This window comes from Seriola aureovittata, chromosome 4 (genome assembly GCF_021018895.1).
Source record: "Seriola aureovittata isolate HTS-2021-v1 ecotype China chromosome 4, ASM2101889v1, whole genome shotgun sequence".
Taxonomy (NCBI): Eukaryota; Metazoa; Chordata; class Actinopteri; order Carangiformes; family Carangidae; genus Seriola; species Seriola aureovittata.
The window spans coordinates 4907942-4935441 of record NC_079367.1 but is presented as its reverse complement, the minus strand read 5'-3'; the positions used below and the strand labels follow the sequence as shown (position 1 = coordinate 4935441).

The window sequence follows — 27500 nt, the reverse complement described above, 5'->3', positions numbered from 1 at the left end:
CCTCCACTCAGTCTTAGTCACAGTAAAGAAAACACAACTTTGTTTATTGATTGTGCAAAGATTAGTTCGTTTCCTTCTCTTCTATTTTTAAGAGAAATAATACTTATACAACTTCTACCAGCAGAATTTCTATAATGAAAATTCATAAATCAGTTATGTAAATGTTGAAATGATGACCGGCTATAGTCTGATATAATCTACAGTGCAAACTTCAACCTGAAGGTGCCCATTGTAAATAACCAAAAGTTATGTTTACTCACAGAAACTCATTGTATGTATCCTTGAACTCTAACAGACATTTGCAAAGTGTTTTAAATTTACATCCATGTGTGCTAGCTTGCACCGTGCCTTTACTGCTGCGTTGCAGTATATGTTTGTGTTTTTTTCTGCAGGATATTTAAGTAATGCTATAAAAATGTACTTCAAGTTCAAATTGGCCTAATTTTGAGTCAGACTCGCCTGATTAGTGAACTGAAATGAATAAAAATGTTTCTTTAAGGCAAATCAACTTTAATAAACTCCTGCTACACGAATGACTTGCTCAGAAATCACACTTCATTTATTTTAGTGTCATTACAGCTTCCAGCGAGGATACAGAAAGTAGGTTATCGCTTGTTACCATGTGCAAGACTGTGCTCGGGGGCCTGCCGGCCACTGGCGCATCAGAAGATTGCTTATTTGCACGCAGAGTTAGATTATTGAGTATTTGTAACCCCACACATCATTAATTGTGGTTGTGTGTGTCTCTGTGTGTGTGTGTGTGTGTGAGTGTTAGAAGGAGACTAATTTACATTCAGACAGTGTTGGTTAAAATAACAGGCTGTTGTAGAGTCACTGAGGCATGGTGGTTGTAAAACCACAGACTCTCAGATTTAACATGTTCGCAGACACGAGCACGTTACACACACACAGTTATACACACACAGACAGCGTGATTATGTTTCTCTGTTTGTGCTGTAACTGGTGGAAAAGCTCACGTGCCAGAGGGCTTATTTATCGTGAGCAGGAAGTGTGTCTGCTACCACCTGGCTGGTGAGATCATCATGTTTCATAACTACACAGCAGCTTTGAATGGCTTATGTTAGTGTCTGCCTCAGTGGACAGATATACACAGTCAGACAGATGAATATGCATGCACAAGCAGATGCCTACACACACACACACACACACACACACACACACACAACATGTATCTAACAGTACAGCACTGCAGATATAAAATCTCCTGCGCCTTCTTCTGATTAATTTAAAATTCTGGGCCTTTTGTCTTCTACTCTCTCTACTTTATTTTTAGATCCTCTTCTTTCTCACCCTCCTCTTCTTTCTGTCTGTGCATCTCACTCTTGGAGGAGTGAAGAAGAAAAGAGGAGGAGGACGAGTTAACAATCAAGATAAAAGGTCTTTAGAATATAGAACAATTGAAGTGCAGCTCAAAATGATGAATGCTAACTAATGTTAACCAGCTGACGTTGTATCACCTCGAACTTTGTCATGCATTATACCACACCATACTGTACCACAGGTGATGTCACATTACTTTTGTAAGTTTGTTTTTGTTTTTAAATAACGACGATTAGATTCAATTTAAATACAATTGGCAATTATGTCGCACAGTCCAGACACGAGATTTACAAAACAATGGGCCGGCAACATTCAAACATGACTTTTGGATTTCAATGGTTTCTGTAGTGTTTGTCAAGACAAAGATGTGTCTTTGTAGAGACACTAGCAGAGAAAGATATGACTACTTTAGTGGGAAGAGATTTGTTGATTGTCCTTGAAGCTTTTGTTGCTCAACTTTGCTTTCTTGCCAGTGATGTTGTTTCCCAGATGCTTCTGTCTGTCAGCTTTGTTGTTATTAGCATGACACACACGCCAGAAAGAAGTGCTCTGGTGCTTGTGCAACATGTCTTCAGTGTGTTTGATGAGTGGATTACATAAGATTGTTTATGGTGTACAGATATATTTGTATTTGCTGCACAGGGTTATGTACAAACTTGTATTTATTTGTTGTGCATATTAATTCACTAAGTCATGATTCCCCACAGGGACGTGTAACTGCATCACAATCACAAAGCTCTCCAGCGTTTTAATGTCACCTCTGTCAACAAACTGTGAAATGGAAAGATGGTGTCGAATGTTGCCAGTTAGCTACAAATACCCAGAGTGCTGTGTCTGTAACGGACACGTGAACAGAGCCAGAGCACAACAAGGACGTTTTGATCCCTCTGAGTCTCATCCATTGTTGATCTCTGGCTCTGGGTGTTGGAGGGTAAACAGCTTAGGGGATGAACTGGCATCATGGAAAGCTAGGAATGTGTGAGAGGAGAGGGATAGCAGTGACACACACGACACTGCGCTGAGTTACAGTATCTCCGGGCTCAGCCTCAGTTCTGGCTCTGACCTGAAACACAGACCGGATGTAATTGAAAGTCACACTTGGCCTTACATCATAAGGTATCTCAAATGCATCCTGTGTGACCACTTGTAGCCAGATTCGGCTTCCTCTCTCATATTACATTTGATCAGTGGGGAAACTTAACTGCCGCTAAGCCGGAGCAAGTCTTACTGCTAAAGCTGGTCGTTAACTGGTACCACCTCAGATACTGTCTCCTTCATTAGGGTTTGGCACAATTTAGCATTCACACTACTTTATATACTGTACGTGTGTTCCTCAACTACCTTCCCTGACTGTAATAAATGGATCCCATTGCACTTAAGGTGCGTTTATACCTCTACCTGTAGTTGCGTAGCTTTGTGATTAGATTACCCAAGATGCATTTTAGTGCAAGGTGTGAACACGGTGCAAAAGCCTTTTCGATCCTGGGTGGTTGGTTTGAGACACAGTTCCATGAGTTTGAAGGCTTATCAGGTGCCTGCACAGAGGTTTCCAGTATTAATGAGGAAGAATTTTTACTGCTTTTGTAAGTTATCACAGCAGCACTAGTTTTATCCTTTGTTGCACCTGTTCTGTAGTCAACAGTAGAAGTATGGTATTCACAATATCAAGTAATGTACCAGGAGTGCACGCACATATTTGATGCAACTCTGCACCACTTGGCCGCTGAAGAAGTAATTTTTTGTTATAATAATAGTTGTTATCACCTAGTCTTAAAACTTCAAGCTTAAGCTCTTCCTTTATCCCTGGTTCTCTTCCTGCACTAGCCCTCAGCTGTCAACCTCTGTCCTGCTTTAAGTCATTGGACCTACCGTCTGATTTGCCCCTGACGCAACTCTTCCCCAAGAATCAGCTTCTCATCAAACATCTCTTGCTTGACTATGAAAATATTTGAGGCACAATTTCCATGTTTCTCATTTGCATAATAAGTGGCCATGCAATGAATCCTGTTGTAGCACAGCACAATTCAAGAGGCAGTGTGTCACATTGACTGCCCCACATTTGGTTTCAATTACAAAGTTGACCTAAACAGTATTTAAATAAGGGCTTCACAGCGCGACCCACAAACCGATTTAAACTCTCGGCCCCTTGTGAACAAACTTTTAAACCAGATTTACTGTAACTGTACGAGCCAGTTCTCTCCTCAACGCCTCATCTCAGTGTTCAGAAACACATTGAAACAAAAATGTTTAGATGATCTAAGTTTCTCCAGGTTTGCCAGCAAATGTTTTTCCAGCTAGAAAGAAAGAAAAAAAAAAAAATCCAGGAAACCAAAAACATGGAAAACTCAGACAACCAGGTGCTGGTGTGGGTGTGGTCTGTGGGTTTCATCATTTTGCATAATCATCCATGGGGAACACTGCCTGTATCCAGTATACTGGGAAGCTAGCACTCTCCCTCGCGTCCTGTAATACCCCTGTAGAAACATACGACCAGGATGAGTTCCAGTCCTCAGGTCGGCCACATCCTCCGGCCCTGGCCCTTCTCCCGACTTCCAGCTCTTGCGTCTGTCCCCAGGCTCCAACCCCAGTTCTCGCCCTCTCCCCCAGTGCACTCTTGACCAGTGCGACCACAGCAGATGGAGAGTAAAGAAAACTGTGTCACCACCCGCCATGACTCGCTTAATCGCCCCTCCCCTTTTTCTCTTTCTCTCTCTTACTCTCTCTCTTTCTATCCTCCCACTCTCTTCTTCCCTCACTCCCAGGATGTGGAGCATCAAACATTGATTTGTCTTTATTTTTAGAGCAGCTGTGAGCATGCGTGCGTACGTGTACAGTATTTTGTTTGTGTGTATCTGAGTACCAGACGCTCATGCACGCTGGGTCGTGGGCAGTTTGATTGTGTTTGGGTGCATCCCTGTGTGTGTGTGTGTGTGTGTGTGTGTGTGTGTGCGAATGTGTCAGGGCTCCTTTTTCCAAGTTAATCCCTCAAGAAGAGGTGTGGTTCTCTCTCTCTCTCTCTCTCTCTCTCTCTCTCTCTCTCTCTCTCTCTCTCTCTCGCTCTGCATTCACTCTCCTCTCTCTCCGTCCCTCACTCTGAAACGCAATATCATCACATGCTCTCTCGCTCCTCTCCTCTCCTCCTCTCATCTTTTTTCTTGTACTGTTGTTATTGCTGTGGCCACTAGTCTGAGGGAGTTCTTTCTCTCAGCTTGTCATCTCTGCATCTCCTCTCATCTGCTGTCGCGTCCTGTGTGAGATGAGTTCTTGTGGCGAGATGGGGGAGGCCATCGAACTCAGGTGAGTCAAACACAGAGTAGCAGGTGTGAACTTTGTGTTTGTGTGTGGCATCCAGCAAACATAAAAATATTCACTTTCAGGGTATTTTTGCATACACTTTTTCTTCTTTTATAGCGGTTTGTGTGTGTGATTGTGCACCTGGGTGTATTTTGGTTTCAAACTGGGTCGACTGTTACCGTAGCAATCAGCCCCTTGGGCTGTTTTTGTCTTCTTCTGTCCATCAAGTTGACCCTGTTTCAACAAGGCGGACATGTGCGAGCTCTATGGAGGTCAACAGAAGATCTGTAGTTTTCATGGTAGTGATAACTATGTGGTTTTTTGCTGTTGTTGTTACGTTATTGGCTATGGTGATATTTTCAGTCACTGCCAAACTGATAATAGGTCTAGTCTAGCCTGTGTGCACAGGGCTCATAGCGGCTAATAGCCTTAGCAGATGCATTAGCCCCCATGCCCATATGGAAGAGATTAAACCTGCTAAATTGATACAAACGCCCAACATTTTTTTCTTGCATAGTGTGAGTGCCTGCACATGTTTTTGTGTGCACATGTCAGGGTGTTCATATGTGCATTCGTGAACACCTGCGATGCAGTCTTTTGAAAAGATGAACGTCTCCAAGCCTTGTCAGGCTGAAGGAACGGACCGCTTTGCTTAAATTCCCTCCCGACTTAAACTCTTCCTCTCTCTCTCTCTTTCTGACTGTCTTTCTCTCTGCCCTCATGATTAGGTAATTGAGAAGGACAGCTCTCATGTGTTTTGGAAAATAGAAAAAAAGATCAAAGTGAAGGGACGACAGAGACCTGTGTAATAAGTGAAATGAGCACAAATGAAGAAAAGCGAGACGGAGACTCAACAGGAGGCAGAAGATGAGAGGAGTGGTGTGAAATTGAAAGTTGAGTTTCAAAAGGGAAGCGTGAAAAATGGGATGAGGGACAGAGTGTGTATAAAGTATGAGCAAAAAGTCACGGTAATGTCGATTCATCGTGGAGAAAATATGAATTTCCTCCCTTTTTTCAGCAGAAGAAGCAGGAGATAAAAATAGACTGAAGATTTTAACACGTTCTAAATGAGAAGAGAAGGAGTTTGAAAGGTGAGGAAAGAGGAAATGTGAAAAATGTCAATGTTTCACAAATGCAGCAGTTTTCAGTCGACACAGAACCTCTTCAAAACCAAGAGACCAAGGTTTAATTCAGCTTCTTTCGACTGTGAGAGATCAGCGCTTATGAATGCTGGGTCACTTCTTCCCTTACGTAAAATCTGCAAGCTCAAGGGTGGGGTTGACAAGACATTGAGAAATTACAGCGGCAACAATAGCTCCTTCAGCTCGGGAACATTTGAGTGAAGTCACATTGTATTTAAAGTCATGCAAAGTTTTTGTCTTTGAGTTCCCGAAAAGTTAACTCGTTGTGTTCCACATTTGTTGTGATTATGCCTGTAAATAATTGATGAATATAGAACAATGCTGGAATACACCCAGGTTATTCTACATCTATTTTTCTGGTGTGTGAGTTTCATGTCTGTCCCTAGAGATGAAAGTGTGCCGCACACTTTGCTGTCATATCAGTAATGTGGTACAGATGATAAGCTGGCCTGTGGCACTGGTCTAGACTGATAGGTGGGACTACAAAGTGGGAACATAGCACGACCAATATGATACTGGAGCATATCGACTAGACTGCTCCACTTCACGCCTGGCTGCATTGTGTTTAGATTAGCCTCCCCACACACACACACAAACACACACACACACACACACACACTCACACTTTTCCTGTCACAGTTACAGACACACACTGGCATGGACATGCATTGATACAGAAGCAATATACTCATATGAATGCACACACACACAATCACAAACACACATAGAGCTAGCGTGGTCTGTACCCTCTTTGCCTGCTGTTCCAAGGGCAGAGGGGGATTTGGATATTGTTGTGTTAATCTTTTGTGTCTTGGAACCCATTCAGACACACACACACACACACACACACACACAAGCGCATATACACACACAGGTATGAACACATTCAAGACCTTTGTGCACAAATGCAACCATGCATCGCAACGTATACACTGCAGGACACAAACACCTTCGCTTACAAAAAGAGAGACGAAGAAAGTGACCCTGCATGAACACAGACACACACACACACACACACACACACACACACACACACACACACCACACACACACACACACAATCTTCTCCCGGCTTAACTTGGGTGGGTGGGAATTGAAACAGCAGCAGGAGGGGCAGTGACACAGCATCATGATAAGCCTGGAGGAAGAGGATAATAGGTGTGGGAGCTGTGTGTGTGTGCGTGTGTGTGTGTGTGTGCGTGTGCGTGTGTGTGTGTCTTCTGGTGTTGAGTTGACAGTGCATGTGTGTGAATGTGTGTGTGAGTCCACCAGCACACATGTGCCTCCCAGGCTTCACACACTCTCTCTCTCTCTCTCTCTCTCTCTTTCTTTCTCTCTCTCTCTGCAAAGCTAACACGATGTAAATTGCAGTTTCCCAGCTACATCCCATTTGCAGAAAAGACTGGGAAGCAGATCATTTTAATTGCAGGATGTTTTCCCAGCTCTGGCAGACTGACCCTCTCATTCAGCCACCAGACCAACGGCATCGATTGTTCCTCTACATTTTTTCCTCTACTCCTCCCCGTGTTTTATCATTGCTTCAAATTCCGTGGAAATGAATGCTTGTATTCAGTTTAGCCAATCTCACGGTTATTTGCTGTGAGTACAGCATGAATTGCATCTACTGTGTGGAAACATATGCATGTTTTTTTATGTCTGCTAGTATGTTTGAGTGCGATAATGTGTGTGTATAAGTGCCGGTAAATCTCATTCGGCTGTAGTCAAACCGTGACAGAACTGACTCTGGAAACCTGTGCTGCTTCCTGGATCTATCCATCTCCATAGTGATGACATTTAATTTCATTCCAAGTACCTTCCTTAGAGTTTAAACTGTGCAAGTTATCTCGTCCTAAGCTTTAGTATTTGACTGCAAAGTGTCAACATTATCTTTTATGTCTCTTTCTGTCTTAGTTTGCTTTATATTATATTTTAATTTGCTTAAGAATGGACTTAAATTGTCTGGTAAAAGAGAAAAAAAGTTGTGCTACAGGATGGTCAAACTAATTTCAAGCCTTTGACACATTCATCATCATTCCAGCTGGTGAAAAAATAAACACTGTCGACTGCTGAGAAGCAGCTACATCACTAAAAATCTAACATGACAAGAAACATAAGGAGATGCTGATCAGGCAGCTTTTGAGCAAACCCCAGGTTATCCAGGTAAACTGGATTTATGCTTGGTGTGCAAGCAGCTGTAGAAACCTACAGTGTCAGATTTAATTTGTAGTTCCCTCTGAAAAATCTCTACCAGCATCAGAAACGTGTAGGAGAAAACACAGGCAGCCAATGCTGTCCAGTCACAGTTCTTGCGCTCCTCATGTTGTAACTCCATGGCCGCTGTAGCTGACGTATAACCTTCTAATGCAGAAGCATAAATGAAGCGTAGAAATGATTTTGAAGTTTAATGAAACCTTAAAAAGGAGCTATATGTAAGTTTTGCTATTGCTACATAGCCAGTGTTAGCATTAACCGCTGTTCACTGTCTGTGTCTCTATCACCTCTTTTCTTCTGAAGTTAGCACGCTAACCAGCTAGCAACGGCCCGTCTCATCACTTTCCGAGAGCGGCTCACCGTTGACAGTGAGGACGTATTATAATCTCTTGTCTTGTAAACGCAACGGTGACCGAAGCGCTTGTCAGGTGACTATCACCCCCACCTGGTCCCGGAAAGGAACCACATTCAGCGGCAGAGAAAACTTGCAAAAAGCCCCTTTAAGTATCTTTAAACTGTTAAAATGAAAAACTGTTAAAAGAGACAAAGTTTTAAGCCTTGAACACTTTCTCGCAAAGAAAATGGTTGTGTGACTTTGATGTAGTATTCATCCCTCCCTCAGATATGAACCACATTAAGAGGAACGAATAATTCACTCATCAGCGGTTGTGGCATAATAACTCCAAATCCATGCACTCAAGTGAGTGTTTAAAAATAAAAATCCTCTAATGCATATGGGCTAGAACGTCGTATAAATGCACCAATGCATCTTTAAAAATGTTTTTTTGATGATGACATTCCTTCCCCTCCAAGAGCATTAGTGCAGAGCTCAAGTTTTTGAACATACTGTATCCTGCATGTGGTGCTCATGCAGTATTAAATTCTATCTCCTCCGTCTGTGAACGTGAGTCACTTAGTTGCTGCAGACAAGTTTTGATTTAAGAACAAAGTGTTGGTGACAGAACTGATCCTGGATATGCAGGTTGAGTCACCACCCATCCATGTGATCATCGTCACCATGACATCTGTCTCACGCTGCATTCACCTTTCAATGTGATAATGCACTGAATTCCCAGATGCCTTGCAGCCTGAGTCACAGAGTTCAGTTCAGTCTCGTTATGCAAGATGACCACCACCAGCCTGCCCACACACACACACACACACACACACACACACACACACACACGCTGACTAATTATATTAGAACGGCTTCTGTAATGCTTCACCCTGCCCAGAAACCCCCCCTGAAAGATCATATTGCATTAGCGGGTCAGAGGAAGGACAGGAACGTGTTTGTGGGTCTACCAGTCAATGTCAAGCTAATTGGCATCCGTTAAGCATGTTGACATTCTGACACACTGTGCGTGCACACACACACACACAACACACACACACACACACACACACACACACACACACACACAAACACTCTCTCTTCTCTCCTCAAATTCATCTGACTTATTCTCCTTAGACACAGAGAAGCCATAGTTCATAGACTGCAGTGACAAATACAACATAATCAATTTGACCTACATGGTGGGCTGGACGGAGTAAATGTCAATAAAATAAACTATTACTCATGGATGTAAGTTGCCAAATGAAAACATTATCAGTCTGTTACAGGAAATGGTTCAGTACAGTTAGAATTAAATTCATAAAGGAAAAAAATTTTAGTCGATAAAGAAATAATTGGAAAAAAGAACATTAATGTAAGTAGAATATCATTTTTATTATGGTTCTTTCAGCTCACTATGCACAATGCATTTCTGTGCATCCTCACCTCAGTTAAGTACATTTCTATCACGTTAACAGCTTTCTTGCTGAATCAAATGTACCGTGAAATGACTTTGCGGTGTCATTTCCTAACATAAAAATCTAAATAAACGAAGTTTCATGGTACTGCTTTATGCAGGTTATTGAATAATTTGTTGGCAATAAAGTTAGAGTGCGAGTGTATCTCTCTCTACGTAGACATCCCTTGCTTTTTCTTTTAGAAGATATTAGATATTAACCCTACAGGAAACACCCTGGGGGAATATAAATGCAAGGAAGTAGAACTTGTTCCATAAATAATGTATTTTACAGTATGGAAAACCATCGGAGGACATAGCACTGCACTGTGTTATATGGTGTTATGAGTCGTATTGAACAGTTCTACAGCATGACGAGCGCTGTATAAAAACCCCTATGGATTGTGGATCGGTCCTGAATTTCAATGATAGAGAGATATATGAACCCTGTCCATCTCTCACACACACACACACACACACACACACACTCACACTCCCACTCCTAATCTTGACAGAAAGAGCCATTACTGATGCAGTATGGTTCGTTTTTATCTCCTCACAGAAAAGTAGTCTTCATAAGCCTCCTACACGTTGCACTGTATTCAGCGCTCCACCGATCTGTATGTGCTGTTGCTAGAGAGGCTTAGGTTTTTTTTTTTTTTTTTTTTGCTCACTGTAGCTGCAGCACCCAAGGGCATTTATGTTTCACATGAGCTCAGATTAGACAGCATGAGTGCATATTGCTGTTTGTTTGTTTAAGCTTTAATGTTCCCTCTGCTTCTGGGAATCACTTATTGATATTGTGATTGAATGATTTGTGCGATTGTGCTGTTTTCCAGTGATTATATTGGTGTGGAAATTTTCAGCTCAGCAGCTCTCTGACTTGGATGTCTGGCTGTATGAAAGTTGTGTTTCAGAACACACACACACACACACACACACACACATACACTCCTTGTATTTCCTATGATTGAAACAGGATTCAGATAGCTGAAAACCAAAGCTATGTTTTTTTTCACTTGTCTTTTAGGGGCAGGTCCAAAATCTATTAATTTAAGAATAAGCACCAAGTCAAGTCTCTAATCCTGTAGGGCAGGTCCCGGTCAAGTCATGTGTTTAAGTCAAGTCATGATAAAGGTGTTTCACATATCTGAATGCTAATATTCTAAAATTGCAGTTGTTAATTTAGTTGTTAATTTTTTATTAGCTGAATAATTATTTAGCTAATAATAAATGATCATGTGCTGCATGGTGGGGCTTGTCTGTCTGCTGGCCAAAAGCTTGAAACTAGCGGAAGCTACTGTGGCCTCATGCTGCTAGCCTGAATCACAGACTGGGCTACAGGGGTCTGGAAATCTCACTCCTGTCTAACTCCACACTTGCAGATTTTTTTTCTTCTTCAAACTTCAGTCTACAGCTGAAACCGACAGCGACTCGAGTAACATCACTTGAGGACATTTATCAGATTTTGCACAGCTTCCTCTGGAGCCACAGGAGGCTTTTTCTCTCCAGGACCTGCAAACAGTTCCCCGCATTTTAAGTCCAAGTCTCAAGTCTATGGCTCAAACAATTGATATCAATCTTTTCACTTAACTGCCAATAAGAAAGCAAAGAAACGTTTTCCAAAAAAATTTGAGGTGAGATTTCAGCGATGTAGCAACTTGACGACGGCCTCATACTGGATACTGAATTGTGCATTTGTGTTATTGTGTGTCTGAAAATCTGTATATGGTAGCAACGGTTGATTTGTGTGCTTCAGTCTGTCTGTCTAATACAAACTCTGTCGCTCTCTCTGTCTGTCGCTCTCTCACATGCATTCATACACACTCCTGCACAGCCTCACAAACCACTGCAATGAATAAGGCCATCCTGTCCTGGGTCAGCCTTCAGTCTAAACAAAAGTGCCCTGGTTTATTGCCGCTACGTCAAGCTCCTTTATTTTTTTAATCACGCACACACAAACACAGAGCACCTGTCGCTTTTTGTGTGTGTGTGTGTGTGTGTGTGTGTGTGTGTGTGTGTGTGTGTGTGTGTGTGTGTGTGTGTGTGTGTGTGTGTGTGTGTGTGTGTGTGTGTTGTGTGTGTGTGTGTGTGTGTGTGTGTGTGTGTGTGTGTGTGTGTATTAGTGTGTGTGAGAGAGGAAGAGAGACACAGAGAGTTTTGATGACAGTAAGTGTCAGCATCCCTATCGGGGTCACTCAGTGTCAGTTAAAGTCTGCAGGGCCCAGAAACTGGGTCAGTTTTCTGTGTGTGTGTGTGTGTGTGTGTGTGTGTGTGTGTGTGTGTGTGTATGTGTGTGTGTCAGCGTAATGTACCTGTGTCTTATGTGTTTCTAAATTAATTCTATGGGCTCATATTAGCCCATAGATGAGTTGCCTCTGAAGTGACATTTCATGCTGGTTGTAAAACCGTTTGTGTGTGTTTACTTGCGCGTTGTGCGTGCACATACTTTTGTATATTATTTTTTTTGTGGCTAGACGAGATGGAGGATTAAGAGTATTAAGCCCCTTGCTGATACCAACCGAAGCAGGTAAATAAAAATCCCATTATAAAGTCTGAACTGTAGACCTTGTTATTAGATGCCTCAACACAGCCTGCAGTCCACCATTAAACTGTGTCAGCCACAGTTTTATATCTGAAGGTGGACTTTAAATGCCCCCGGAAAAAAAACAATATCAGTTGAAGTGTTCGCGTTATTTTGAAAATTTGAACTGTTTTATCTTGCCGTCACTCAGCCCTTATCCTTTGGCACTACCGTACGAGCACGTACAACACACTGTGTTACGCCACAGATAAGCTGTTCGAGCCAGAAGGAGCGAAGCATAGGTGCGCTTGTGCGTAGGAATATGGTGGTTCAGCGGTTGAGAAAATGTCCTTCCAGAGCAAAGGGCAGGATAAAGCGGTGAAAATATTCCAAATATAGTGTACACTTCAACAGATGTGGCTAAAACAGGTTTTTGCAGATGGCCCCGTCCCCAGCAGTAGATCGCTCAGCTCCTGTGCCGTACTCCCGGCTGCTTCACTAAACTAAACCGGTCTCTATATCTGTAGTAATACTGAACTTTGAAGCTATAACTTTTGCTCAGAGTCACACTGAAGAGCTTCAGCAAAACACATCAGCCTGTCAGTGGTTCAGCCAATAAGACTCAAGCTGAATTCAGCTGAACTGAGGGGCAAAGAGAGGGAGGTACATTGTGTCCATACAAAGTGGTCGGGTCAGTGATGACTAAGCCAAAACAATCCCCTGCTGCTGCTGCAACACACACACACACACACACACACACACACACACACACACACACACACACAAACTTACTCATGCTCCACCTCTTGCTGTCCCCTCCTCGTCTCTCCGGAGCTTCACAGATATATGGCTTACCGTAATGCGAGGTGGCAATGACTCATTGTGTGTGTGTTTGCATTGCCTGTGTGTGTGTGTGTGTGTGTTGCAGCAGAGGATTGTCTAGACAAGTGTGTGTGTGTGTGTGTGTTGTGTGTGTGTGTGTGTGTGTGGCAACATCAGCCCATTCTCTCCCACACTCCTCCTCTGTCTCCCTCCTTGTATGAGGTGTGTTTTGCGAGCATCTGGTTGAGAAGAAGTGTGAGGGAGGAGTGTGTCCTATTTTGCCAAAACCTCTGAGCCGCTGTTGAACACAGAACATCTGGATCAGGGAGGAACACTGTGTGAGTGTGTGTGAAAGGGAGGGAGAGTGCCAAACATATCAATCAGACTCACATCTGGCTCGCACAAACCGCAGCTGGACACACATGAGTTCATGCAGTCTTAACACAGATTATATGGAGTGAGTACATAATGACATTTTAATTTTCTAACACTTTGAATACAAGCTAATAACCTAATATTAATGATATAGAACAAACGCACTCACACACACACTCACACACATGCACACACACCAGTTTGTTAATGACAATTGCCCCAACCTAGTAACAGTTAAAACTTAACAAGCTCAAGCGAAATGTTCACATTTTTCCCCCACATTTTATTAGTCTCTACGCGTAGGCGAACTTTTCATGCTAAATTCACCGCTGTGAAACCCATTTCCTCACATTCACATCGGCGGAGCTGCAGACATTTAGCTTCGGGCCTGTTTTTGCATCCCTCGTCTCATCAGTTGGACGAGAGCAGAGAAGAGATGTGGTGTATAAACACTAGTGAAGAGGAAGAATAGGGCTGGACCGGGGGAAGGAAGCGGCGATGAAGGGAGGTCACCTTGGGTGAACAGCGACATAACATCATATGATCGTAAGTCGTCTCTCCTGCCATCCCCTCTGCAACAATACATTCCAGATGGCTGCTAAGTCAAACACTGGCTGGGGAACAACTATGTGGTTTTTGGCACCGGGCCTCCTGTTTGTGTAGTCTACGCTGAAGTGCTTATGCGTTTTGCGTGGGTTTATGACGAGAGATTTCATTTGTGCAGTTGATTTATAGATTTATTTTGATGTTTTGCATCTTCGCCTGTCGACCAGCCCGTCGCCTTTCTCTCTTGTCTTTTTTCCTTCATGCAGATGGTTCTTGTTGTATGGGGTGAGGTCACAGCTATGCAAGGCCTTTGCATGTTGCATGCTGGGTAATATCTCCACCCTAATGTGTCTCTGCAGACTCCATCAAAGAACATTTACTACCAGATTTCAGTTCATTTCACACTGTGCTGCGAGAGTTGTTTTCACTTGTGTTTTCACTGCAGTCTGGTTTGGATCATATTTTTATGTCCTGTCGGCGTGATACATGTGGGTTTCATGTCGTCTGTGTAATTGCGCTTAGAAACACTGTTGTGTGCACAAAAACTCAAAACAGCAAATAAGAGACACTCTTTTCACAGGTTCCCACCCACATTTTCTGCACAAATGCATTCTCATAAAGAAAAGTCTTTGTTTTTTTACTAATTAATCCATAAAAGGAACAGTTAAACCTTTTTGAGAAACCAGTAAAATTAACAAAATCCATCACGTCTAAACCTGCTACTCCAGAGATCTGTGATCAACACTGTATTTTTCTTGTGTTGTCAGTACAAAAACACTAAAGAAAAATTAAATGTACCATTTTTACAAGGAGTAAAGCCACCAGACTAATTCTAACTTCCTCCAGTAGCAACTGCTCAGCACTAAAAAATAGTACAGTGCATAATCCAACATAAAATAGTGAAATGTCCTGTTTATACTTTTCAACAAATAAGTGTCAGTGTGACTGTAGGTGGATTGTTTTGTTTTGTTGTTGTTTTTAGTTTTGTTGTTTGTAGATCTCTTTTAGCTCTTCCTCCCTGTTTATGCTAAGCTAAGTGAACCAGCTGCTGGCTGTACCTTCATGTTTCACCTCACTCTCCCAAAATGTCAAACCTTTTGTTATAAGATTCAGAGTTTATATTAAAATCTCACGTATTTTTCCTGTTGTTAGCTGATTAATTCATTACTCTGCTTAAACTGGCTTTTGCCCATCACCTGTTTTATCTCATTCATTTAAAACCTTTGGAAACTTTGATGTTGCCACTCGAGTTAAAGTGGGAGTTGGACTCCGAACCAAAGTTAATGACTTCATTAGCAAAACTGTTTAAGTTTAATATATGGTAGTAATTATAATAGGAACATTTAGCACAAATGCCCTTTTGTAAGATAAAGTTGTGGTGAAAATGTTTCATAAATGTTTTAACTTTGGTTACGTAGATAAAGTTGCTTTTCAGGTCTTTGGATCAACAGTTCAAAGTTGCAAATATTAAAGCAAAGAGGAATATTTTTTATTCCTATAACATGACTAAATAAATACCTGTGAATCTGTGAAGTGCTGGGGTGCTTGGTTGACATTTCTTTAATAGCCAAAGTATTTACAACTATATACATAAATATAATATTTTTTTTTTTTTTTTTTTTTTTTTTCTGACACATTTCAGTGTGTGACCTCTCCTTTTTCTTTTCTCTTGCTTCCGGTTTTATCTGTATTATTACCAGTTTGTTTTCCCCCCACATCCACATTTCCGATTTATTACACGACTTTAAGAACGGGATCATTTGGTGGGTTGAGACATTCATTTTCTCACCTCGTTTCTTCATTCCTCCACTTCTTCCAGTGATTTTTCTCTTGCATCTTTTCAGTGTCTTTCCCCTGTGGCCTGGTATTAGATGCCAGTCGTATTCGCTCACTCCTCCTCCTCACCCGCTGTCCCAAACCATATGAGGGCAGTTACAGAGCATCTTGTATTCCCTAACCGGCACCTCCTTTCCCCCACCCTGTCCCCATAACTCCCCCCTCCACCACCTCGTTGGGTATTACGCACAAGCCTGCTTTCACCCCTATGCACACACACACACACACACACACACACACACACACACACACACACGTTCATCACACCTGCCTCAGCAGTACTTGTGCCAGCCAGGTGCCAGTCATTTGGCGCTTTGCCCAGAAATGACTGGCAAAAGCCTCGACATGTGTGCAAATCTAGCTGCAGAGGGGCTTGGATATATTTGTGTGTGTGTGTGTGTGTGTGTGTGTGTGTGTGTGTGTGTGTGTGGTGTGTGTGTGTGTGTGTGTGTGTGCGCCTTCTCTTGGCAGAGGACACATGCGTCACATGCCAGGATTGAGTAAGGCCACTCGAGCTGCTGCATTTGAATTCTCCGCGTTACACACACATCTGAGCGTGTGTGTGAGATGCACAAGAACGTCTAATTGCACACGCTTCCGGACACCAGCCTTTGCCACCAATTACCAGCAACACAGCTGTGATTATGAGAAGTGATGAGGCTGTGTGTGTATAAATATATTAGCATTTAAACACCGACCTGTGTGTAGAAGAGCAGAGAGAAGATTTCTTCTTCAGGATACAGTAGCTGTTGTTCATACTGTGTGGAGATGACATGTCTTCAGTGTAATATTTGTGCGCTTTCGCGCCCGCCTAAAGCCAGGATGCTGAGTTATGGAGAAACCAGACGGTAAGAGAATAACACAAGTGTAGTCTTTAGTCAGATTTACCCAAGAGAAATGGAAGAATAAAAGCAGAGAGGGAACATTTTACATAAATATTTCTTTGATCCCTCCACAGTTTTTATTTAATTTCTTAACAGTTTGCACTGATGCTGTATTTAAAAGACTTTTGCACTGGCTCTGATGTGTGTCTGGTCCCTGGTGTGTCTAGTGGTTGGATTTAATATTGTGGATATAGGAAGTGAAGCTCGCCGGTGCCTTTCTCATCAGATCAAAGTGCCTTAAATATAAAGAACATGACCAGAGAGAAAATGGCTGAGTTTGCAAAGAGACAGAGGGAAACAGGAGTAAGAGGGGCCTTAAAGTCAGATTCAAAGTTTTTGAAGTATAGGTAATATGGAGCTGGGTGTGCAGTTAATTCAGTCTTGTTAAGCAGCGAGGAGAGATGTTTTTATTGTACTCCACATCTTCTGTTGAGGGTGGATGTGACTTTGGAGGAATGAAAACAGTAATTATCATTTTTAAGCAGGTCATGTTTTGATGGCGTCATGTTTCATTATGCTGGGAAATTAACATCGCTAAACAGGCCAGCGGGCTGAATGGTCTAATTAAGCAGCAGAGAGCGAGGACTGTGGGTATTCAGAGGACTGGAGTGTGTGTGCGTGTGTGTGTGTGTGTGTGTTGTGTGTGTGTGTGTGTGTGTGTGTGTGTGTGCTGATCAGTATTCACTCAGCATTCCTGATGTTTCTTGGAGAGATGAAAGCAAGCTCTGTGCTTTGTCTTCATTAATGTTCACGTTCTACCTGTGTGATTTGTGCACTCTGTGTCTGAATGGAGAATCAATGGAGCATCATGGCAGGAAGTGTTTATGACACTCACGCTCCGACTGCCTTGTTAGGGATGATTACTGCATAATGAGCTTGAGCTGATCAATGAAATCGACCCCGCTTCGCTCATAATCCTGCATGAAACACATGATGACAGTTACAGTTTCTGGACAAACCTCTCAAGTGATATTTCTTTAAATTAGAGGTTTATTAATGAGTATTACTGTTAAATTGAGAGTTATTTGATGGCGATGAAGCATTTAATTGAATTGAAGACTCAAAATCAGCCTTTGAGAATTGAATGGAGAATTAAAGCAGTGTCGTTGTCTGTGTCTGCAGTACCAGGGAGCACGTGACCCCGGAGATGAACAAGCTTCGTCAGAGCCTGAGGAGGAAGAAGCCCACCTACGTGCCAGAGGCCAGCAGGCCGCATCAGTGGCAGGCCGACGAGGAGGCTGTACGCAAGGGCAAATGTAACTTCCCGGTTCGGGTGAGTTTTAAAAAACCCGGTCCGGTACTGATCCATTCAACATACTGTATAAAAAAAAATATTTAGATATAAACTCACAACATATGTCCAATATAACCATGATAAATTGTAGAAATGAGTGTATGACATGTTGACTAGAGTTTGGGTGAGGAGCTGAAGCGTGCTCTGTTTACCTCGACTAAATAAATCAGAGGGCAAATGAAAGTTTCCCGGTTTGGAAACTAGACCACGGCAACATTCACCACAGCTCACGTCAGCTCCAGTATCAGGACGCTCACCAGCAACAGGTGCACTGGATCCTCATTTATTCAGCAGCTTATCCTCGAACATCACAGGAGCAGAGCAGAAGCAGCTTGTGTACAAGGCCGTTAAGATGCTGATGCTCTATTTACAACTCATACATGTAGGTTTGTTGTACAGCATCAATGTAACATTCAAAAACTTTCTTTTATCTCTTTGGAGTTATTTTCTGGGATTAGTTTTACCTGTATGTTAATAGTGTTTGGTATATTGTGTTCTTCTTGAAGGAATACATAGTTAAGCATTTCTCTTTTCCTGGTAGCCTTGTTTGCCAGACGAGCTGTTTCCAATCTTTATGCTAAGCTACATTAACTGGTTTCTGACTGTATCTTCACATTTAGCGCACAGACATTAGAGTGATATGAATCATCAGAGAGCAAACACAAGTATTTCTTCAATACAGTTTCTTACAAAACACACACGAGAAAGCGAGTTTGATTTTGGAGTTTTTATGGGGCTGCGATAAAGATATTAGCATTTTAACGTCCATCTTGACATTAGCATACTGCACCTACAAACTCCGAATCAACATGGATTAGAAAAATTGATGGAATATATTAAACATGTTTGGTGAACGAGTTTGGTGTGTTTTATTCATTATAGGGATAAACTGCAAGCAAGTTTATGGTTAACAAGAAAACAAGACTTTTTTTTTTTTTCGGCAACATGGGAACCGAAGCTCATGCTGCTGATATCCTCGTGCCAAATAAAAGAAAATATCTTGATATTATTAGGGCTGAAGATTATTAAATCCTCATAGGAACCATGTGGTATTTTGCCTTTGAGCAAAGCACAAACTCATATTTTAGCTCTCAGCTGAATGCCACACATGCAATAAATACAGAAGAGCACATTATTAATGGCCCAATTTCCTGATAATAATCCTGGGCCTTGTCTCGTGTATGTCGCTGAGAGCCGAAGAGATTTGTTGACGGGATGGGGGGACAGCGGCAACAAGAGATGGAGGGCAGAGACGGAGGGATGACATCGAGGGGTAGTTATAGATTACGGAGACCACAGGAAATGACAGGGTGAGGGATGAGGGCACACAGGGGGGGGGGGGGGGGCACAGAGATACTGTGAGATATGAAATGAGAAAGTGAAAGATGTGGAACTGGATGAGAGAGGCGAACAGAGACTGGATGGTGGAAATGGAAGAAAAAGAAAAGGAAAGAAATAAAGATGTGAGCGGAGGAAAAGGCGGCAGCAGGCTAATGGAGAAATGGTCCTGACGGTGCTTCAGAGTCAACGATGAGATGGGCAGCGAAGTGAAGCTCGGAGCTTTACAGTAAGAGATGGTAGCATTAAAAAACAAAAACCTCTCAGTGTTTTTATTGTTGCCATCTTTCCTCTGTGTTTCCCTGTTCGCCTCTTCTTTCTCACTTCTCTGTGTTTTTCCCTCCAAATGTATTCATGAGCCATGAACTATTAATGCCTCTTCAAGAGCTTCTGAACTGTACCAGAGGAAAAGAAAACTGTTGTGAGCTCAATACTGAGAGAGAAGTTGACTTGCTAAGTGGTTGAAAGTCTGGGGGGAAAATACAAAGTTTACTATGCGAAGCAAACAGATACAAAGTTTACCGAAGTGTCCTCAGTAGATCATTGGTTGATTGAACAATTGATTATCGATGAAATATCTAAATCACAGAAGGCATTTTTTGATGATAAAGGTAAAATGTATCACAACGCACCATAAATGAAGCATTGTGGCGCTACACATCATATTCTCCACACGTAAAGGAACATGCTTGTTTGGCACAATCGACCACAACGTCGGCTACAACGGGTGTTTTAATCCAGGAACAAAACTCAGAGCTCTCCTTACAAACTCCGAAAAACTCATCTTCCTCTTTCCTCGTCACTTGGCTTCTGACTCCGGCAGAGCGGAGCTGCGGGAGCCTTAATTGTGTCCCTGCGGGCTCTCCGTACACCGCCGAGCAGAACACTGGAGAGACAACAGGACGGGATGTGAGGCTATAAATGACTCCAATCCTCTTCTCTCTCTCTCTCTCTCCTGTCCTCATTATCAGCGGCAACATGCGACTGTAAATCCAGTATCGCTGCTAATTAGCTGCTCTCCTGTCAATTTCATAGCCCTCGTAGTAAAACTGAGAGGGGCTAATGAGGCTTTGGTTTCCTCGATGTCACATTGTCTCCTTCTTTTGTTTTTACATAGTTTTGAGTTCTGTTTAACTGACACGGAGGTTAGATGAGGATTACTGCTAAAACATTAAAATGGTGAAATAAAAGCCGTCAACATCTGTTTGGTTGTGGGTTTTAATATTTACTTCCTTTTCTCTGCAGTACCTGGGCTTGGTGGAGGTGGAGGAGTCGAGAGGGATGCATGTGTGCGAGGAGGCGGTGAAGAAGCTAAAAGTTGTAAGTATCCCACACACACACACACACACACACACACACACACACACACACACACACTCACACACACCTCCCCTGCTACAGTGCTGGAGATTCATTTTGTTATGAGGAGGCTGTTACAAATACTCACCCCAAGGATCTATATACGAACTTTGCTGAAGCTTGTTATAGACCCAGCTGCGCGAAGCTCGTGCACCAAAGTATCGACCAAAGGAATACACACACACACACACACACACACACACAACACACACACACACACACACACACACACACTCACACACACCTCCCCTGCTACAGTGCTGGAGATTCATTTTGTTATGAGGAGGCTGTTACAAATACTCACCCCAAGGATCTATATACGAACTTTGCTGAAGCTTGTTATAGACCCAGCTGCGCGAAGCTCGTGCACCAAAGTATCGACCAAAGGAATACACACACACACACACACACACACACACACACACACACGCTCAATACTCTTTGCAGTAACCTTCTCCCGTCTTCTCTCACACGGCCGTCCTGGTGGGTCTTAGTCCATATCTGTCTGTCTGTCTCCTCCTCCCTCCCCTCGTTCTCCACTGGACCTACAACTGAAATGAGACGTGGGCTCACATACACACACATGTAAACACACACTGACACAATATATAGTTTGCCCCCTTGGGAAGCCGGACTGGGACAGGGAGCGTGTGAACAGAGTGACACAGACAGGCCGGTGTCGGTGTCACGCACCCAGCAGTGAAGAAAATAGGTATCTATGTCACTTTGTCCAGTTTGCACATCTGCAGCTCTGCCACTGCTGCTCTGGCTGTAACTCGGATCCATCTGAACTGTTACATGAAAACCAGAGTAGTTCATTCTCAACCTGATTCCCCAAGTAGGAATGTAACTTTATATATGACAGAGATCCTGTTAAAATGATCTGAATCTAAGTTTAAGGCGTACAGGAGAAATGTTTCGTGTTTTCTTTCGTTTTGCTTGATCAACTTTATTTCTTTCAGGCTTCCATCTTTATCAGCATCTTTCCTCAGCCGCACCTTCTCCTCTCTGCAGCTGCTCGCGCTCAAAACTTTCTAGACTGAAGTTTTCTTCTTTTTTTCTTTTGATTCCCCTGGTCCACCTTCTCATTAAGCTTTTCTCTCCCTCTTCTTTTCTTCTTGTAGTTTCTTCACCTCTGTTCTCACTCCCTCTCTCTTCCCCCTCAATGGGATTATGCAAAAAAACTGAGGCTTCTAATCACTTCACCGTGGGTTTCAAAGCCATTTCCTGCAGCGCTCCGGCTCTCTCTTTCCCTTATTCACACACTCACTCATATGCAGACTCATGCACACACATGCTTCCACACTCACATGGACTTGCTGCTTTTTCAGCCCCTGTATTTTTAGCATGGCCCATGCTGAGTGTGTTATTAGCTCTGTCTGGTGCCCTCCTCTGGAGAAATGATCCTCGGTGCCAGCTGGCACTGTTTTTTTTGTTTTTTTTACTCTGTCCATCGCTCCTCCAATACCTCACTTGCTGTAAGGATTTAATGATTACTTTACTCAACCACAGATTAAAAAAAAGTGTCTTTTCGTGCTTAAAACGTGTTGATTGCACCTCTGCGAGAATTTGCTTAGGAACATGTGATGAAATGGACATTTACTATGCAATGCAAGTTAGAAATGATTCACTTTCTTTACTTTTCTTTCTTCCCAGAGTGGCAAAAAGACAGTCAAGGCAGTGTTGTGGGTTTCAGCTGATGGACTCAGGGTGGTGGATGACAAAACTAAGGTGAGAAAACACATTTTTTTGTGCTTGTGTCGTCTCTGTGTCCTTGCTCCCGTCCTGCCCTCTGTCTTCCCTCTCTGTCTGCCTCATCACTCACTTGGCTACAAGGCCAAGGAGGGCTGTCTTACAGTCATACACAGAGCGCAGCACACAGGTATTTTATCTATGTCTGCAGCCTCAGCCTCTGAAGATAAATGATTAGAAAAAAAGAGTAAAACACAGAGTTCGCTGGTCAGAAAATGACAGAAATGTCTCATCAAGCCGTCTGAGGCTCTTGGCTTGTCTCTCTAACATGTATCCATCTTCACAACGTTTTCTCTCTGTCCTTTATATTCTCATCCTCAGACCACAAATAAAAGTCTCATTCTGTCCCAGTTCCACTGTCATCATGCCCTCTAGCCAGCGTGTGCATGTGTTAGTGTGTGTGTGTGTGTGTGTGTTGTGTGTGTGTGTGTTGTGTGTGTGTGTGTGTGTGTGTGTGTGTGTGTGTAGTTTCCGAGCTGACATATGTGACTCATGGTTGCTTGCTGAAGGTGCTCAGTGGGGGAGGGAAGATCAAGTAAACACAGACATGCACACATGCACTTGAGAGTGTCTGGCGGCGAGGGAGGACTCCTACAGAGCGAGTGCTGCTAGCTGTGGCTCTATTGAAAGCAGAGCAGAATAAAGAGCAGCACAGAAAAGAAGAGAGAGAGAGAGAGAGCGAGCCTCTCCCTCACTCGTTCCTTTTTTTTGTTGAGGGGCCACACAGATTTAAGTCTCGAGTAGGAACCAATGGTTTTGGGGCTGAGAGCCACAAACAGGGGAAGTCAGAGAGGATTGAGAGACGGACTCACACGTTGTTGGTTTTGGTGTTTTCATGGGAGTCGGTGAATAATAAAACCAACCTTCAGGTGAAACTCTCCCAATATCAGAAAAGACGAGGTGTATTTGCACCAGATTGATGTGTCTTCTCACCTTCTTTTTTTATCCTCCCTTACGTTCTTGTCTAAATCATATTAAGCATTTCTCACTGTTTCTATAATGCTCAGGTGCATTTTATTAAGAAAAAGAAAAAACATTGGAGGGATTTTTTTAAGCGAGATTCACACATGGCTCAGGAGTTATAGAGCGATTCGTCCACTAATCGCAAGGTCGTTAGTTCGATTTGCAGCTCCTCCTTATCAGCAAGATACTGAGGGCTATATGTGTAGGGAAAGGAGCTGTATGAATGTGTGTGTGAATGTTATTTTAGTACAGTCTATTACCTGAAAAAAAGTATGTGAATGTTGCCGCATTTTTTGCTCAAGCACACACTTAATTTATTCGTAACTTTTCCACTTCAAACAAGTAAAAACATCTTTGTTATATTCCAGAAATCCTATCAACATTTTCCCTCAACATTTCTAATTCAGTAGATCATGGTCAGAGCTGCTATAATTAATATTGTTAAGTAAACGATGGATGAAAGGGTAGAGATGAACCCACAGAGAATCACCCCCCCCACCCCCACCCCCCCAGATCTACAGGGAGTTTTAACCTCTGTATAGTTTTGGTTTTACAGCCTGATGCTTTAATGTTTTGACTCTTTCACCGCTCTCATCAGCGCTGTTTCCAGACGCACTCAGACAGACAAAGTTAGCAATAGAGCATTTGGCAGAAAAATATATTTTTTTCTCAACAGTTGGTCAAGATCAAAGCCATAGCTAAAGGAGAGTGAATAACCCTAACTCTGCAAATGAATGCTAATGTGGCTAAGATGTTAGCCTCCGGCCTTCATCTGTGAATCAGCAAAGGTGCCCTCCATGGCACCCACACATCCATTATTCAAGGCCTTCCCTACCGTCTGTGAATGTACAGTATACGTGGGTTTATGTGTGTGTGTGTGTGTGTGTGTGTGTGTGTGTGTGTGTGTGTGTGTGTGTGAGCATTAGAGACATGACCTTCATGATGCATCAATAGAAGGAAACAATAAAGTCTGTTTCTGTTCAGCTGTTTTTCTGCGCTTCAAGGCAGACAGGCTTCTCTGCATAGATGCATCACCATGAGTCATTGTACTCTTCCTTTCAGTGATGTAAGGACATGATCTGAGTCACTTTTGCCCACACACACACACAGACACACACACACAGACACACACACACACACACACACACACACACATACATGAACACATACATTTTATTGCTGTAGATTTCATCAGAAACAAACCTCACATGAGCATAAATGATTATAAATCACACCAATACATTACAGTATCATGTATTTCTAGTAACACAGAGCAACTTACTGTACTCGAAGAAGCACACACACACACACACACACACACACACACACACACACTGCTCTCTGCTCAGCCTTTCACCTCGGTACCAGCATCCCCCTTCAATCACTAATTGGCCCACAATGAATGGACTGTTATTCTTCCACCTCTTTCTCCTCACATCCCTCCTTCTTTTCTCCTCCTTTCCCGTCCTCGTCCTCCCTCTTCCTTTCTTCTCGTTCTCCCCTCTCTTTGTTTTCGCCGACACTGGAGGAGAGGAAGGAAGTGCATGGACGAGTGTGTGAACCCTCTTTCTCTTTCTTCCCTTTCTCCCCCCTCTCAGCGCTTGTTTTCCTTCTCTCTCTGTTGTTGGTGAGTCAAAGAGGTGAGCTGGGGGGGCCCCTTAATGTACGAAGAGAAAGAGAAGGGCCCCTCTTAGTTTCCTCTATAGTGTCTTTAGACACTGAGACAACCTGAATAACCCCTTTTATCGAGGGAAGGGCAAGTAGTGGAAACATCCCAGAGGTGAAAAGAGGCTTCAGTGTCATTAGTCTGCAGTCACTTTCTTTTTATGTCATTGCTGGAAGTGTAAATAGGTTGGAGTGAGGAGGGTTTCATGGGGCTGAAAGCAGAGTGTCAAGTGTTGGATCAGCCCACAAGCTGGTGTGCTGAGTATTGAAGCCATATTCCCTGTCTGTCATCGGTCATCAAGGCCGTTGCCGCAGAGACACAATCGTGTCGAATGTGATTTGACACGATCTACAGCACCTGTGGAAACAGATCGATTGACTCCGTTGCGAGCTGTTCAATCTGATTCTCTCTGACTTCTCTGTGTCTTTTCCCTCTCTCAGGACCTCATTGTGGACCAGACCATAGAGAAGGTTTCATTCTGCGCTCCGGATCGTAACTATGACAAGGCCTTCTCCTACATCTGCCGAGACGGGACCACCAGACGGTGGATGTGCCACTGCTTCATGGCTCTCAAAGACTCGGTGAGAGGACAGTTAACCGTCCATTAACGCTGCAGGGACAGTCAGGACGCCATGTCCGGGCTAGACTCTGTTCCACTAGCTCCTGTAGATTAAAGCAATCTCTTATTCAGCATTTAGATTTCAGTTACTGGTGTTTACATTTGCATCCACCAGTTGTTTTTAGAGGTTGAAACCTTTATAAATTCTGCAAAGTTATACAAAAAAATAATTGGTTACCAAACACAAAACTACAGATCCCATGATAAATTATCAGTAAAACAGTTCTCTAATAAAACCATTGCCTAGTTATGATCTCTGCTGTCTGAAAGCTTCCTCACCATTTGGTCCTCTCTGCACTGAAACATCTGAAGCTGCAGTCTCATGACGTTTATTCACAGTTGACCAGGATTTATGGGAAATGGTGTTCATAAAATGAAGCTAAAACAGGAATATATGACATCATTCTGTAATAAAATCAATGTTCTGAACAAATGGAGTGAACCTCAAATCACATTGTTGAGGAAGGCTCTGTAGTTTTAGTTATTTATGTTCGTACAAATGTCACTGGGGTTTTGAAAGAAGTTTTCTAACTCTTGGAACAGAACCTGGACGTTGTGGTTTCACTTTGGCTCTCTGTTACTTTTTTTTCCAGATGTCCAAATTTCCATCTCTTATCTTGGACACTTTTTAAAACCAACAAATTTTCTTGTCATGTAAGATGTTGAAAATTGTGTTTGTTTCAAATAAGTGCAGAATTGACAGGTGGTGATTAAAAGAATTTATAACCAGCACTAATATTGATAATCAATTAATCATTTAAGTAATTTATCAAGTCCTTAGGTTTCCATTGTTTAAGCTTCTGAAATGTGAGGAATTCTTTTTCATTTTCCTTAGTTTTACATCATTATGAAGTTAATACTTTTACGTTTCAGACTGGAGGAAGAAGAGACGAGGCATCATCTCGTTCTCGTCTTGATGGGCATTTTCACTAATCCGTTAATAGAAATAGATAGATGATCACTAATGAAAATAATCATTAGCTTCAGCTGTATTTAAAGTGTTGAACCCACGCTAACATACGGTGCAATATGCCATGCATGTATGGTTTAGGCACATGAACCCATTGTGTAGCACTAACATCTCAAGTACAGTTGTGTTTACCGATTCGTTGCTGTGCTTTGTTTTTGAATCTTCCACTCTAGCTGCTAGCATAGCTTTTGATTGGCATTCATTGGCCTCACCTTTAGATAAAGAGGTTGAGATCTAAAGAGAACTGCAACAGAACCAACGAATTGTGGTTTCAACCCCATGGTGGTTTCATCAGCTTAGACTGTGGGTTGGATTGTTAATGTGGACGGAAGAGAGCGTAGCACAGACCTGCGGGATTAGGAGAAGGGATTAGACAGAAGCCCATGGAGTTATCCGTCCATATCTGTGTATCTCTATTTCCACCGCACACTCTCCATATCTCTTTGTGCTCATCTTAAACTGAACTGTGTCTCCCATAGCTGTCATGGCTTCTTTGCAAAGAGAAAGAAGTGGAGACAAGAAGGAAAGTAGGAAAGTAGGAATTAATTATAGAAAAACGGTGATTGAAATGAGTTGCATTCAGAGCCACAGGGTATGACATTTGAGGACAGATCTGAGGTTGATAATTGGACTCTCCTCCGATCCTCACTGTTGAGTCTCTATTGGATGTTAATATTGGAGCTTGATTTTAAGGTTGGCATATTGCATAAAAACACCCCTGTTGACTAAAAACATTAAAGAGTGCAGAAGCAAACTGTTTTCAGATGGTGTGGA

The 27500-nt window shown here is 42.6% G+C and overlaps 1 protein-coding gene across 3 annotated transcripts in view; it reads left to right on the top strand.

The window, feature by feature from the left end:
• numbl (NUMB like endocytic adaptor protein) overlaps positions 1–27500 on the top strand; it is a 59348-nt gene that overhangs the window by 24432 nt on the left and 7416 nt on the right. The window contains exons 1-5 of one of the 3 annotated variants that reach the window (XM_056374078.1): positions 4377–4638; positions 17888–18038; positions 20643–20717; positions 22413–22487; positions 25578–25718. In XM_056374078.1, coding sequence (XP_056230053.1) covers positions 4598–4638; positions 17888–18038; positions 20643–20717; positions 22413–22487; positions 25578–25718 — 483 coding nt within the window. In that variant the 5' untranslated portion in view covers positions 4377–4597. Of the gene's footprint in view, positions 1–4376; positions 4639–17887; positions 18039–20642; positions 20718–22412; positions 22488–25577; positions 25719–27500 lie in introns of those variants that run through there. The other 2 variants (XM_056374079.1, XM_056374081.1) reach the window with 2 other exon arrangements.